The sequence below is a fragment of the Odontesthes bonariensis genome, chromosome 4, assembly GCF_027942865.1.
Source record: "Odontesthes bonariensis isolate fOdoBon6 chromosome 4, fOdoBon6.hap1, whole genome shotgun sequence".
In the NCBI taxonomy this organism is placed as follows: Eukaryota; Metazoa; Chordata; class Actinopteri; order Atheriniformes; family Atherinopsidae; genus Odontesthes; species Odontesthes bonariensis.
This window is the reverse complement of record NC_134509.1, coordinates 6,976,542-6,991,805: the sequence shown is the minus strand read 5'-3', so window position 1 is coordinate 6,991,805 and position 15,264 is coordinate 6,976,542. Positions and strand designations below refer to the sequence as shown.

General features: G+C 40.2%; 2 protein-coding genes across 3 annotated transcripts; both read left to right on the top strand.

Moving 5' to 3' along the window:
* Positions 1-1,689: 1,689 nt before the first annotated feature.
* On the top strand, positions 1,690-12,094 carry ap1m2 (adaptor related protein complex 1 subunit mu 2). The gene is made up of 12 exons (XM_075462690.1): positions 1,690-1,917; positions 3,767-3,923; positions 4,616-4,683; positions 4,857-4,987; positions 5,102-5,249; positions 6,191-6,317; positions 10,297-10,439; positions 10,557-10,628; positions 10,941-11,099; positions 11,218-11,343; positions 11,650-11,725; positions 11,841-12,094. Exons 1-12 carry the CDS (start codon positions 1,876-1,878, stop codon positions 11,864-11,866), a joined length of 1,275 nt encoding a protein of 424 aa, XP_075318805.1. The 5' UTR covers positions 1,690-1,875; the 3' UTR covers positions 11,867-12,094.
* Positions 12,095-12,190: 96 nt separating this feature from the next.
* cdkn2d (cyclin-dependent kinase inhibitor 2D (p19, inhibits CDK4)) lies at positions 12,191-15,264 on the top strand. 2 transcript variants are annotated; one of them, XM_075462691.1, is made up of 3 exons: positions 12,191-12,658; positions 13,010-13,168; positions 14,241-15,264. In XM_075462691.1, the coding sequence occupies exons 2-3, from the start codon at positions 13,028-13,030 to the stop codon at positions 14,592-14,594; spliced, it is 495 nt and encodes a 164-aa protein (XP_075318806.1). In that variant the 5' UTR covers positions 12,191-12,658; positions 13,010-13,027; the 3' UTR covers positions 14,595-15,264. The 2 variants fall into 2 exon arrangements, with proteins under 2 accessions (XP_075318806.1, XP_075318807.1); XM_075462692.1 differs by lacking the exon at positions 12,191-12,658 and having other exon boundaries at positions 12,714-13,168.

The following is a 15,264-nucleotide window of genomic DNA, read 5'->3' as shown; positions in this document are numbered from 1 at the left end:
CATCTGGCCCTTTCATACACATTCACACAACCTGTGTGTTATTCTGAGTCACTCCTTTCTGACACACAGCTGATAAGGAGCAGAGGCCGAGATATATACTGTACTGTACTGGGTATAATACTGTACAAAGAGGCCCTCGAAGGTTTGTGGCTTCAGAGGATCCCCAAGCACGGGAGTAGCAAATGTTTCCAGAGCCATGAAAGGCTACAGGTCAGGCTCACAGATAAATGTAGAGCAGAGACATACTTTTCGTTCCCTTGTTGTTTGTGTTCGCAGGAGGACCGCCGTGCCTCATGTGGCTCGATCTATTATACTGTAAAACAATGGCTGTTGTTAAAAGGTACCAGGAGGTTTTTATTAAAGTGACTGTTGTTTTTTTTTTTGTTTTTTTTCTCACAATATAGTCACACAACAATATCTTACATGGACTGTACAAAAGTCTCGAGCCAGCTCTAATTTCTTTATATTTTGCGTCCAAAGAGTCAAACTTTTCTTGTAATCTTTGAAAGCGGTTTTGGGCAATAGTTCTGCAGGCTTTCTGAAGGTCTATCATAGTTTTTTTTCTTTGGACTTTGACTGCTTTTTCAATCATTCTTTTCTTTTTTCTGTGAAGCCACTTAGCGCAAACCTTTGAATCATTCGAGCATGAGCAAAGGCACCTAAATTATGGACTGAATAACTTTTGTGTTTACACAAAACAGACAACTTAGCAAAGAATCTAATTCAAACTGTATCGTTCGGCACTTTGTTACCAACATTATGTCACAATAACATTTCTTTCATTGCATCTATTAAAAACCTGTTTTGCAGGCATAAAATGGTATTTTTGCACCAATAAGATGATTTCCAAAGAGCTACTAGCCAAAAAGCTTCGTATATCTCGGCATGGTAATGCAGTGTATCTTTAAAGTATTTGAGGAAACTTGACAAGTGAAAGACAAAGCAAGATGTAGCAGGCTTTAAACCTAAGAAAAGTAGACAAACCAAGCAAAGACCAAAGCCCATCCAGCGAAGAATAAACACCTTGTGTTGAAAACAGTGACACAGTGTGCTAAAATGGGAGTATTTGCACACTGTCACAAAGCTTCTGTTGCTTGACATCAGGGGGTTAGTATCAATATGAGATGAAAACATGGCCTGTGTGGAAACAAAGCCTAAAAAACTCCTAATGGGTAACGGAGCACACACACATATACCTGTAAGTTTGGGAGAAACTTGTCAAACAACATAAATCTGAGGAAGATCAATAATATTCTATTCAGAAAAAAAATGATATAAACTTGAGCTAAACAAGCCTTTCTGTTTGTTGGAACAGAAAACAGAACAGAGGTATTTTAGTTTAATCAACCAGTTTGTTGTAAGAGTATCAACACTCATTAGATTAGATTAGATTAGACTTTATTTATCCCACAACGGGGAAATTCACTTGTCACAGCAGCAACAATAGACATGAAACAAGAAATTAAAAAAGATAGACATTTTTTTAAAAGAATGTCTCGTTTAGATATGATTACATTTTTTTTAAAGGATTTTTTAAAAATAATTCCTTTCCGAGAGAAAACAATGATCATGTCTCATACTTCATGAGCTCAACACACACTTCCGCCCCCCCATTGTCACCTGTGTGTCGGTGGCGCCCTCTAGTGGGGAAACCGACTGGCACAGCCTCCTCGCCTTCCTCCGCTCAGGTGAGCTGGTTAATGTTTCACCTGCGCGAGACCACGTCACTGTAAGTTTCAGGAAAAAGTCACGGTGGAGCGCCGTGGTCCCCCAGGCCGATGCTTTTTCTGTCACTTTGAGGACAAAATTGAACTCTGAGGACTCGTGTCGAACTTCGTGTGCTTTATAAAGTCGCGTGCTGTGGGTACGAGCACAATGTCCGCCTCGGCTATATTTATCTTGGATCTGAAGGGAAAGGTGAGATTGTTGGAGCTAATTATGGCCACTGTTAATCATTAATTCGGATGCGCGTTGGCTTCTTTTTTGGAGATACAAATGACGAAAGTTAAATGCTAAACGTATTCCCTCTTTTTCTACTGTTGCTTTAACTGTTAAACATTAATGGCGTCGTTAAAAATTAATGAAAACCTTGCGACAGACTCATTCATTGGTCTATTTTTTTTTTTTTTAACTTTACTTCCGGATTTGGTGGAAGCGCGAGCTGCAGCCCCGGCTCACGGAAATTGGTTGGCAAGCTGGTTGTGTCGTTGCACCTGTAATTTTCTTCACATGGGAATTGCCCCTGCGTTATTATTCCTTCCTCTGGATGTGCGACTCGAGCAGCAGCAAATGCGATCTTCAAAGTATAATCTAAGCCTCACGATGCTGCTCAGGGGTCACATTGGGTCGCTGTTGGCAAAGAGGAGGGGCAGTGGCGATTCTAGAGTCTGTGGGGGCCCCAAGCAAAAAAATCCTAGGGGGCCCTACCGACCAGTGTTCGTCACCAAAACATCTGACACCAACGAAAAATGTATGAAATAAAACCTCTTTTTATTCCAAACATGAAAAACATTGTTATTTTTAAAATATACATGTAAAGAATAAATAAATAACTAAAAAAAGACTACGTTGTCTACGTTGGCACTTGATATTCGCCTGTTGCTATTTATATACCGGGTGTAGCTGGCCATCCAATAATAATTGTGTTCATTTAAAGATTCTTTGTGACAAGTAAAGCTGTTCACGATATCGATTTCATAAGTATGGTTTTTATTTTCCACTAGCCTTGAATTTCCGGCGAACATTGCCAACAATCGCAAACACTCTGAGGGGCTAGTTCTCCGCCAACATAGCCTACAGTGGAACTCTATGTGAGTTTGACGAAGTCAACAATGCAATTATGGAATTATAGAATGGCATGTTAACTAGAAAACCTTTGACTAAATCATTTAAATTTAACTGTTCAAAGAAAACATGTTCACCACGAACGTTCGCCACTGTTTGAGACAGTTTATAAAGTAACTAGACAATCTTTGATTGAATGCACCTCAGCTCTCCGGGGCCCCCTAGTGGCTCGGGGCTCCAAGCAGTTGCCTGCCTTGCCTGTTGTGCGCCTCTGAGGAGGGGATGCAGCTTTTTTTTATTTTCATTCTGTTTTGCCTCTAAAATGATGTAGGACGTTTTCATGGTCTTGTTGTAATCATGGAACTTGTTTCGTTGCTGCTGTTTGGTTTTCAGAAGTTATTTTGTGTGTTTAGTGTTGTGTAACATTTAGTCTTTTTTTTTTTTTTTTTTCTGTTTTGTTGTTTTTAGCAATGCTGAGTTTTTATATCCCAGGTTTACTGCACACAAAAAAAAGGTGGCATATTAGAGGCATTTCCCTCCCTTAGTTATTTTGTTTACTAATCTGATAATCAGCCAGGAACTGTGCAGATCTTCATCGTACCTTTCACAACAGCTCCGACGGGTTTTGGCACGGACCTAAGAGCTCTGGATCTGTCGTATTGCGTCTTAGATGGGAACATTGATACTGAATTTTTGGAGCCCTGTGGGTTTCATGCTAAAATTAATTGGGATCTTAAAGGGCAGCTCTTTGTTTAGTTTGGGCTCTACATCAAAGCAATCAAGCTGTCCCTGAGTAGTTGTGGTGGGACGAGGTGTTTTGTCCTGCTACGAGAGGCTGCTGAAATGGAAGGATGTTGAAATCAACGTTTTTCACTCCACCTGTCAGTGGCACGACTGATCTGTTTTTCGCAAAGCAAAATATGTCTCGCTGTTCACTACATGATTTTCAAATAACCATGTTGCTGTTATTCTCCCTGCTCAGGTGCTGATATGTCGGAACTACAAAGGCGACGTGAACATGGCAGAGATTGACCACTTCATGTCTCTACTCATGCAACATGAAGAAGAAGGGCTTCTTTGTCCTGTAATGTCACACGGCAGCGTTCACTTCATGTGGATCAAACACAGCAACCTCTACCGTATCCTTGTCCTGAGTGTTTGAACACATCATTTTATAATGACCGCCATTTCGAATGACTAATACTTATTGTTGGAGGACAAGAATCCTGTAAGTTCACCTAAAAATAAGAATGTAGAGTTGGTTTCAACAGCACCACAATGGCCTAAATCAGGGGTCTTCAACGTTTTTCAGGCCAGGGACCCCCAAACTAATGGAGAGTTGGAGCAGGGACCCCCCTACTATTTATATGGCATATAATTGTGTTTTATATTTAACGGGGCCTAGTGCCATGTCATAAACATAGCTACTCTGTTATTGTACATTCAATACTAACCTATTCAAATAATACACTGGTTAATATATTCATGTTTTTATTTTAAACATATGCAAGGTACAGGGTGGCCGTGCCACTGCCATTTATAAACAAACATCTTGCATACAACACTGAGCTATTCAAATAATCCACAGATTTTAACTTTAAACATGCATGTAGATGGGACAATGAATCCTCAAACCATCTGTGGATGGCACACGTTTGCACACAATTTGTGAGAAAAAACAGTTTGAAAAAACTGTTAAAAATCGTCTAATCAACCAAAGATTTCGCGACCCCCCTGCAGTACCTCTGCGGACCCCCTGTTGAAGACCTCTGGCCTAAATGGTATGAATGCACTTCTAGAATAATCCTTGACATAAAGTAACTATGCACAGTTGTTGCCACCACAAACAAGAACTCAAACGCCTCCCTCGTGTACTCATTTCTCTACAAACTAGTTGAGGTGAGTGACCCATGCAGTGGCGTGTTATGGTTTGAACATATTAATTGTGCAATTGTTTGGCAAGTTGGTGAAAGCCGACGGTCAAACATGGAGTAAATCCAAAGTAAAAATTGGTCACGTTACTTTGAGCTTCTTCTGATAAAGATGTCGTCTGTTGTGTGTGTGTTACACAGGTGTTTACAGAGTACTTCAAAGAGCTGGAGGAGGAGAGCATTCAGGATAATTTTGTGGTTGTCTATGAGCTGCTGGATGAGCTGATGGACTTTGGATTCCCTCAGACCACCGACAGCAAGATCCTACAGGAGTGAGACACCTCAACATATACACAGATGAGCTGACAAATAAATATTATATGTAATTATTTTAAAAAAAATACACAACTCTGTTGCATTATAGAAGGCCATCTCATTACTTGCAGATATATCACTCAGCAAGGTACCAAGCTGGAAGTGGCAAAGTCCAAGGTGCCGACCACCGTCACCAACGCTGTCTCCTGGCGATCGGAGGGTATCAAATACAAAAAAAACGAGGTCTTTATTGACGTCATTGAGTCCATCAATGTACTGGTAAGATGTAGAATTGGACTGAAATTTCCTATAGAGGCCCAATGTTTCAGAGGCAGTGACATCTAGTGGTACAAACTGCAACCAACTGAATACCGCCTACCCTAAAACTATGTTGTTCATACAATCATTTCACATAATTCTACTCTTATGAAAACTCAGTAATGGATATTAAATTGCATTTCTGCCGATAGATTGTTCAAAGTGTTACACGCTGGAGCTTTAACAGATCAGTTGTTGGTGAAGTAATGTCTTTAAAGATGTTCTCGGTGTAGAAAATGGATGTCTGGTATTGTTTTGAAAAAAAAAATGGCAGTACTTATGATACAAAAATGAGAATTAATGGTTTGAGTGGGAAGTAACTGTACATAACTGACTAGATTCTGAAGTCTCATTAGTTGAATTTATTTTTGTATTTGTGTGCAACCATCTGCAGCCTATTCTAATAAGCTAAATGGTATATTATATATACATGGTGTATTTACAAAGGGCTCAGACCTTCATTTGCTTGTTGAAACTGTGGCTTGTTTGCAGTTACTCTGGAAAAAGTCCAATTGACACAAGTTTCAAGGCTTTAGAAATGCTCCATCTCTTACTGATCAGCCATTGGCTTCTCTATGAGAAAAAAATGGAGTAACTGATGCCCACAAAGCAGGAAAAGGCAGTGAGATGCTACCAAAGCATTGACAAGCTTCTTTGCTGAAAGAACAGGTGAAAATTCCCCAAATTAAAGAGCAAGACTTCTTGCTGCTTTGCAGGCAAGTGTTCCAACTGACCATGAAGGGTTCCAAAACTTCTTCATTGGGCCCTTTTTTCTTTTTTTGTATTTTGGAAAACTATAAAGGATGGAAATAAACCATTATTTTGCTTTAAATATTGAAAAGAAAAATGATCAATCTTTAACTTAGGAACCATTTTATTAACACCATGTTGTTTATCATCAGGTGAATGCCAACGGCAGTGTGATGAGCAGTGACATCGTAGGCAGCATTAAGCTGAAGACCATGCTGTCTGGGATGCCTGAACTGCGCCTGGGCCTCAACGATCGAGTGCTCTTTGCCCTCACAGGACGTACGTTTGCAACTTTTAACATCTGTTTCATTGCTGGAGACGTAGTTGCTGTAAAAATGTGATCTCGCCACATTGTGGAGACGTTTCTGAGGTTGGCTGTAGCTCAGGCAGTAGAGTGTCATTCCTTCAATTGGAGGATCACTGGTTCAGTCTCCAATTCTCCCACTCTGCTTGCTGATGTATTTTTGAGCAAGATACTGAACCCTCACATTGGTCCATAGTGTGTTCCTTATTGTGGAAAAAGCAGCTGTGGATAAAAGTATCAGCTTTAAAAAGAACCCCACAGATATAACACAAATCTTTTTTTTTTTTTTAACAGTTGAGCATTCTGACTTTGTAAAGCGTACCTGGAAAAATTATGGAATCAAAATGATTATTTACTTTACTACTTTTTACACTTTGTTGCACCTCCTCTGGCTTTTACGAGAGCTTAAATTCCTTGAGCTATGGGCTTCACTCATGAAAAACGATATCATTCATCAGTCCGGTTCCAACTTTCTCATGTAGCAGTTGAAAGATCACTTTTACAAGATGGAGGCTTGTTATGGACATTTTTTTTTCTTCCCCTCCTGTTTCCACTTTCATCAGATTGAGATCTGGACTGCTTGCTGGCCATGTTATTGAGCTGATACGCATTTCCTGGAAAGACCATTCTAAAAACTAGATTTTCAAAAAAAATGTCCAAACTTTCAATGTGCACCTGTGCATTGGTCCATGACTGACATCAAACCCATATCATCTAAAGCCCCTTTCACACGTGCACCTCTATCCATTAATCTTGTGTGAATTACCTTCTTAGTTCTTTTCCGTCACATAATGACTCTCATATCCGATCATCATATTACGCATCTGCAGCACTTTCAACACAGCACAAGTGTGAACTGCCGGTGTAACATTAACATACTGGTATATACAGTAAAGGTGGGTCCATGTTACATGTGGATCAGCTATTCAATTTCTCTTTTCAGTAATTAAATGCAGCGCTGAGTTGTTTTTTCTTGTAACAGCTGAACCCATCTACAGCCTGCAATGACGGAATGGAGAGCGGGAAACATTATGTTTCCTGATAACGGCTACACTGTTACTGTAGTGCTATTAAACCCTAAAGGCAGAAACATATTTTCTGCTGCTTTCATCCACCGTCACTTTGTTTCACACAACCATTGGCTCATTCACCTGTGAATTGCTAAGGTGGTACGACGGACTGTCATGTTACAGCTTTCTAACCGTGGCCTCCTGCACTTCATGTATCATCCAGCCTCGTGCAGATTTTAGATATTTCACGTTCACTGTGGCTTTTTCCGTCACTTTCACAGGCCTGTCTGAATGAAGGGTGTGGAACATTAACCGGAAAGTGAGTCACATAATGCCATCGCTTTAACAGATTAATGAAGCCATTAATGTAACTTATTCTCATTTGTGAAAAGGCTAATGATTGTGGAAATCTGCCAAAAAACCCCAAAACGTATTAATAATGCAATACTATCACTTTAATCCAATCGTGTACAGTCCACGGCTGCTTAGTTTTGGCCCACTTTTAACCTTGTTTCCCTCTGTTTAGGTGTTAGCAATAGTTAACGTTAGACTTTTCTGGATGTAAATCCCAATTCCCTCAGCATGCTTCTAACAGTTTGGTCACAAACACTGGCTCCAGTTTCTGCCCTTTTCTTTTCATCTGTTTTGTTTCACATCTTCTATCTTAAAGGGGAACTCCGGGGCATTTGAAGCGCAATCCCATTGCTAGAGGTTGTCAAATACTGACAGTAGGACACAGACTGGTGCAAATCTGCGCTCCCTGTGTGGAGATAGCGCTGTTTGCGCAGCCTGTCATGCTAACCAAATACGTGGTGGCTAAGGGGCAAGTGCTAAACCTTCCACGTAAAACAACAACTTGCACACTGCAGAACGTCACACCACTTTATAAACCATCCGACAATAAAGTCACAAGCCTTACCATCAAAACCATATGCATGGTTCTCACATTACTGGCATGGGGACGTTACAAAACAACTTTATAAACAGCATGTAACTCACCGGCTGGTTGTAGGCTCGCGCATGTGAAAGCCCAAAAGAGTCGATGGACGATAATCCCATATACAAAACAATTATATTCTCTAGAAAAACTGTGTTCAAGTATTTAAAACATTACAACAATATTACTGGGCATGTATTGTTGTAATGTTTTAAATACTTGAACGCAGTTTTTCTAGAGAATATAATTGTTTTGTATATGGGAGTATCGTCCATTGACTCTTTTGGGCTTTCACATGCGCGAGCGTACCAACAAGAGGTAAGTGACATGCTGTTTATAAAGTTGTTTTGTAACGTCCCCATGCCAGTAATGTGAGAACCATGCATATGGTTTTGATGGTAAGGCTTGTGACTTTATTGTCGGATGCTTTATAAAGTGGTGTGACGTTTCTGCAGTGTGCAAGTTGTTGTTTTACGTGGAAGGGTTAGCAGTTGCCCCTTAGCCACCACGTATTAGCCTCGCATGACACGCTGTGCGAACAGCGCGATCTCCACACAGGGAGCGCAGATTTGCACCTCTCTGTGTCCTACTATCATTATTTGACAACCTCTAGCAATGGAAACGCGCTTCAAATGCCCCGGAGTTCCCCTTTAAGGCATGTTGCTTTGAGTTTTCTGTGCTGACATATTGACATCTTTCTTTGTCGATCTTTATGTTTCCCTTTTTACAACCTTCCCATTTTGTTTGTACTTGCCCCACATTTTGGACACAGCTGACTGGGAACAACCAACGTCTTTTGCCTTACTTTACTCTGTGTCGAATGACCTTGTTGAAGGAGTTTTAAAATTCTTTCCATTATTTCAGCGGACAGCTCTCTTGTTTGGGCCGTTTCCTGCCACTCAGTCGGGTGCAGCAGGTCTTTAGGCTCTGCGAGCGCTCTCTGTTGACTGCAGACTCATTTGCATGTGCGGATATTTGTTTTAGAAATGCAAGTTACAGGGTGATTACGTTTCTTTCCCTCTACTTCATCTGAAAATTGCCTAAATCCTTCAAAGCTAATCTGTCATCTGCTGTTCGAGCAAGTTGGAACTTAAATGATGAGCATTATTTTTGATTAGCGAAGCCCACGCCGCTCAGAATTCAAGTTGTCCTAAAGGCAAGAGGAGCTGCAACAAAGTACTAACAATGGTGTGTTTCACAATTCCATATTTTTTCATTTTTTCATCAAAATGTCATTCCGACAATTTTATTAAAAATCATTTTAGGTATATTTTTTACAAAGTCAGAGTGTTCAGCTGCTAAATAAATTAATTCTATGTCACCTCTGTGATTATCTCTTTTCTCTGTTAAAGGTGAACTGTGGTATTTTCAACATTAAGCCTCTTTTCTGAGTCGTCTGCAATGTTTTAGAACCCCCCTCACCGCTTTTTTGATGTTTAAACGTCCGTTTTCAAACTAATCAACTCACCGGAGTGGTTACTGGTGTGCACTGGTAATCCATATCAAATTTCGTTGCGAAAAGTTGCTTCTGTCGTGTTTTATTTGGCAGCTCGTTCATGCTCGCACTATTTTCTTCGCGGTGGCGGAGTAATATCAACGAACATCCAGTACAAAATGTCAAATAAAACACGACAGAAGCAACTTTTCGGCACGAAATTTGATATGGATTACCAGTGCACACCAGTAACCACTCCGGTGAGTTGATTATTTTGAAAACGGACGTTTATGGTGCTTTTACGGACCTTTTAGGACATGCGCATGACTTGCCGTTCTGAAGCAGGTTGAGAAGAATCAAAATTAGGCAAATACCGGAGACAGCAGTAAACATCAAAAAAGCGGTGAGGGGGGTTCTAAAACATTGCAGACGACTCAGAAAAGAGGCTTAATGTTGGAAATACCACAGTTCCCCTTTGAATAAAAGTAGTTGAGTGAACTTCTTCCAAATGTGGGTGATTCCATTTTTTTTTTGGCCAGGAGTTGAACGTTGATTTCTTGTATTGTGTTTAGGTGACAAGGGGAAGACAGTGGTGATGGAGGATGTGAAGTTTCATCAGTGTGTCCGTCTCTCACGTTTTGAGAGCGATCGTACGATTTCCTTCATTCCACCAGATGGGGAATCTGAACTGATGTCCTACCGGATCAATACACATGTGTGATCCGCTTTATTATCTTGAACTTCTTGTTACCATATGTCACTTGTGCTATGCATCTAAAAACAGTTGAAGTTTACCGGCATGATCTAACATCGTCTCTTTTTTGTCATACAGGTGAAACCTCTGATATGGATTGAATCAGTAATTGAAAAATTCTCACACAGTAGAGTGGAAATCATGGTTAAGGTACTTTGCTGAGTTTTTTATTTATTTTTTATCTACATCACTACACTGAAATACCATACCCATTTTCTGAAATGTCAGTGCCACTTAAGATGTTTGCTTTAGCAACCATTAAAGCATTCAAATACCTTTGTTGTTTTCATGTAATTAAATGAAATTCTTGGTGACATATCTGTGTTTGCTCACTTCATGAGAAGCAGTGACACATGCACTCTGCCTTTTGTTGTAACAGTTGAAGCCGTTTTTTTGCCCAGGCGCTGTTGTGCTCAAACATCAACTCACAAGGTGTCCTTCTATGTTGTGCTGTGGCTTTAGGCAAAGGGACAGTTTAAAAAACAGTCTGTGGCCAATAATGTGGAGGTGAGGGTCCCGGTCCCCAGTGATGCTGATTCACCCAAGTTCAAAACCAGCACAGGCAGTGCCAAATATGTGCCTGAGAAGAACATGGTGGTGTGGACCATCAAGTCTTTCCCTGTAAGAAATTCACAGCAGAGTCCTTTTCTTTTTTTCTTTTTTTTAATGAAAACTGAATGGAATTGAAATGTGATTCTCTGACTGATGGATTTTTCTCTTTATGCATCCATCCGTACAGGGAGGGAAAGAGTTTCTCATGAGAGCTCACTTTGGTTTGCCCAGTGTTGAGAATGATGAGATGGAGGGCAAACCTCCCATAACTGTCAAATTTGAAATCCCCTACTTCACAGTCTCAGGAATTCAGGTATGTCTTACAGTTGAGTGCATTTCTGGTGAGCTGATTCAAGAATATTGCCTGAGGTATTAAGAGTAGAGTGCTCTGGATTTGAAGTCTATTAGGGTGTGACAGGTTTTGTGTATATGATTATTTAAATTATACAGCTATGTTAGCCTCAAACCTCTTTATTCTGCTTCTAGGCCAATCACTTTGCTTTTGTATAGTCAAGCCAGCTCCTTATAAGAGCCGATGTGTGTGCTGCGGGTAAACTGAGTTTAATTTGATGATACACAATCTTGCCTCAACAAGTTATCTTTGACTCTTTTTCACCAGGTTCGATATATGAAGATCATAGAAAAAAGCGGTTACCAGGCTTTACCGTGGGTCCGCTATATCACACAGAGTGGAGGTACTTGAGGAATAATCTCCTTGTTTGTAGTATTTAAACAAGTGGTCACATACTTATTGATGTTAAAACTGGTATAACAATTTATATCCCTTACATTTTTTCTCTTCCTATTTAGATTACCAACTGAGGACCAATGTGTAAAGCTTGGAGAGATGCTTGGTTGTGTATTCCTCACTTGCAGGACTTCCAGAGGAGCATAATGATCATTTTAACTGCACTGACAGAATGTCTTAAAAATGTCACCAGCTGTAATGTTAATTATCGTGTTTTATGAAATTTGGTTGCAACTTGATTTTAATGTGTGTTGTTTAACCGTCTTATGTGATATTATATCGAAATTATTTAAATCAAATTATTCCCTTGAAACAATTTGTCATCAGTCCTTTGTGTTTCCTTGTTCACCTGGTTTTCTCATGTGTTTCAATATCATATAAGGGGAGGTTTTGCCATCATACTGTAGTTAGGCATTGTGCAATCACAGTCACTAAATTCCGCCTAAAATTAAAAACTTGCACCCGCCTTTTTTTCCACACTCAGCTCTGGAGAAATACAACCAAAGGATGAAAATCTGAATGAACTGGCTGTGACACCAACGTATACGAATCGCCCGCTTTCTTCGCCTTGTGCTCTAATTGGTCAATTGCTGCTGTTACCACAGAGATAGCGTAGTAACAGGGTTTTGACTCCGCCTCTTTTGCCATATATGAAAGAACAACGCCTACTAGGCGAGCCCTGATTGGTCAGCGTGTGTTCTCTCCAATGTTTGTAAATTGTAGTCCAGAGACACCACTGTTTGGATCTCAGCGCGCAAATGTATTCGTTAATGTTGACAAACTCTTCTTGTTTGAATAGTATTTGAAAATAGCTGGGCTGAAGAAACAAGCGGGCTGGAAAATCTTGGCGACGCTTTGGATCTCAACGAACTGAAACAAGGTACTTGTAAAAGCTCTATAGTTGATTCAACGTTAGCAATAAGCCTTTATGCTAATTATTACTAACATTCACTCGACGTGACTTGTGTCTCTGTCGCCACAATAGATATTTGTGTTTAGCTGTGTTGTTAATCCGCAAAAAGAAAAAAAAAACCGACATGGTGCAACAGTAACATAACATGGCGTCAGCGGGGAACTACAACTTACGTTAGCCGGATGCTGTAGTAACGTTAGCTAGGTGTAGCCGACAATAATCTTCCTGGCTCTTCATCGTTTGTCATATTGTTATTGTTTTCTTTGGAAGCCAGTCCGTGGCTTACTGAGTTACTGAGGAACGTGTGTTACTGCGCAGGCAGTAACGGAGACTATAATGGTCCTGAGTCAGATGGACGCCGGTAAAGCTTTGACGGCGGCGGCGGCCAAAGGGAATACCAGCGAGGTGCAGAGGATCCTGGAGGAATGCAGGGTGCATCCTGATACTCGGAATGAGTTCGGCAGGACTGCGCTACAGGTGAGGAATGCTGCCACCAAAGTCGTATATGATTGATATTTACAGAAGATTTAACCCACACGGATATGCTTGTCGTTGGTCCTCCGGTTACAGAACCGCCTTTCTTTAAATTTAGCGACCCAAACTGTACTGTACGTTTTCGCACCATGTTGTTAGTATTAGAAAAGGGTTTTAGTCTCACAGTGCCAGTTGTTGACTATAGAAAAATATCTGAATTATTTTTAGGTTTGGAGTGACGGGAATAAACAAAAAAGAGGATGTTTATTCAAATGTGAGTTATTACATAATAATATGTAAATGCTGCGACTGGGTAGATGTAATAAACGGCCATGTTTTAATCGTTCAGTCTATTGAATCTGGGAAACGCCCCCTCACAAGTTTCTGAGAACTTAAACGAAAATAATTAAACCACGAGGTTAGGAATCCCAAAGCTTTTTTTATTTTTTATTTTTTATTTATTGGCATTTTACCATCAACACCCCTCCCCAACCATACATAACAGAACAGCACATCAAATAACAAAGGTTACACAGTCAAAGCAACATAAGATAAATACACCACATTATGAAACACACCATTCCAAGAATACACCAGGGAGCAAGGGCTCATACAATACCAGGCATTAATCTTTTGGCCAACTACGATCCCTTCATTGAAGGGATTTTAGTACAGAATCACACATTGTCCCAAACATGTTCATTTTGTCCTCGTTGTAATATCTCAATCTCTCCAGACACAATGTGTTTCCCAAAGCTTTTTTTAGATTGAGATGCTAATAATGAGAATAATTACAATTTATAAGCTGTAATTACTGTTCTATATAATATTTAAATTAGTGGTTATCATATATGTTTCTTCATCAATTCATGTGGGTTGACTTAATCATTCATTTAAAATAGTTGCATCCACAGGAAATACAGCTGTCAGAATATAGTCCTATGTGAAGACTTTCCATATATTCTCAGTATGGGTTGGCAGAGAGACTTGACATGGAACTGACAGAAAAAGTCACAACTTGCCAATTCGCACACACGTGATAAAGCGCTGAGCTCTCCTCTGATGTCTCCAACAGGTGATGATGATGGGGAACTCAAAAATCGCGAGCCTGTTGTTGGAGAAAGGAGCAGAAGCCAACGTCCGCGATAAACACGGGATAGCGCCCGTCCACGATGCTGCACGGACGGGCTTTGTCGACACCCTGCAGGTTCTGGTGGAGCACGGCGCTTCGGTCAACATCCCGGACCAGAACGGCGCCCTTCCCATCCACATCGCCATCCGGGAAGGCCACCGGGACGTCGTGCAGTTTTTAGCCCCACAATCGGACCTCAAGCACGCCAACATCAGCGGCCAGACGGCGATAGACGTGGCCCGGGCTTCATGTGTGCCGGATATGATGGACTCGCTTTTTGCTCACATTCATAGTTAGTCAGAAGAGCCTTCTGCCTGCCTCAAACCTCACACTTCCTGTTTTGTTGTTGTTTTGTTGCTTCAGACCTGGTGACTTGAATTCATGGCTGTGTAAAGGATTTAGTTTGTTTGTTTTTTCATTAATGGTGGCTCAGCATTAATATGTGACACAGGACATATTGTCTTGGCAGCTTACTTTCAGTGGATGGGTGGCTATATACTGTAGACACCTCTTTTGCACAGTGCAATTTAGGCACCTTATATACACACACATATATATATATATAGATATATGTATGTATATATATATATATATATATATATATATCTTTTTTTCCCTATTGATTGGGAGTGCACATTTGTAGATAGTTTCCCCCCCAGTGTTTTCTAATTATTGCATTATTTTCATTGTTCATACGCGTGTATGTTTCTTTTTAATTAACAAAACTTGACATGGTGCACCCTGATTGCTTTGCATAGTTGTGTTTCTCTTAATTAGATGTACTTAGAGGTTGACTTTACTCTTATTTATTGTTGGAATAGGACTGAATATTCCTGTGACTTTGTAAATGGCAACATTTATTGTGATTTTGTTGAAATGTTATTTATACAAATACTTTTAAGACAAAAGTGAGACTCCTCACTTTGATATTTGAAGAAGAAAGCACAAAATAAAGAGTTGAACTTGG

Excerpts from the sequence above, each read along its gene's own strand:
- ap1m2 (XM_075462690.1), top strand. The coding sequence starts at position 1,876 with ATGTCCGCCTCGGCTATATTTATCTTGGATCTGAAGGGAAAG. Across the intron at positions 3,924-4,615 it reads CAAACACAGCAACCTCTACC|TTGTTGCCACCACAAACAAG; the intron begins GTATCCTTGTCC and ends AACTATGCACAG. Across the intron at positions 4,684-4,856 it reads TTCTCTACAAACTAGTTGAG|GTGTTTACAGAGTACTTCAA; the intron begins GTGAGTGACCCA and ends TGTGTTACACAG.
- cdkn2d (XM_075462691.1), top strand. The coding sequence starts at position 13,028 with ATGGTCCTGAGTCAGATGGACGCCGGTAAAGCTTTGACGGCGGCGGCG. Across the intron at positions 13,169-14,240 it reads TCGGCAGGACTGCGCTACAG|GTGATGATGATGGGGAACTC; the intron begins GTGAGGAATGCT and ends TGTCTCCAACAG.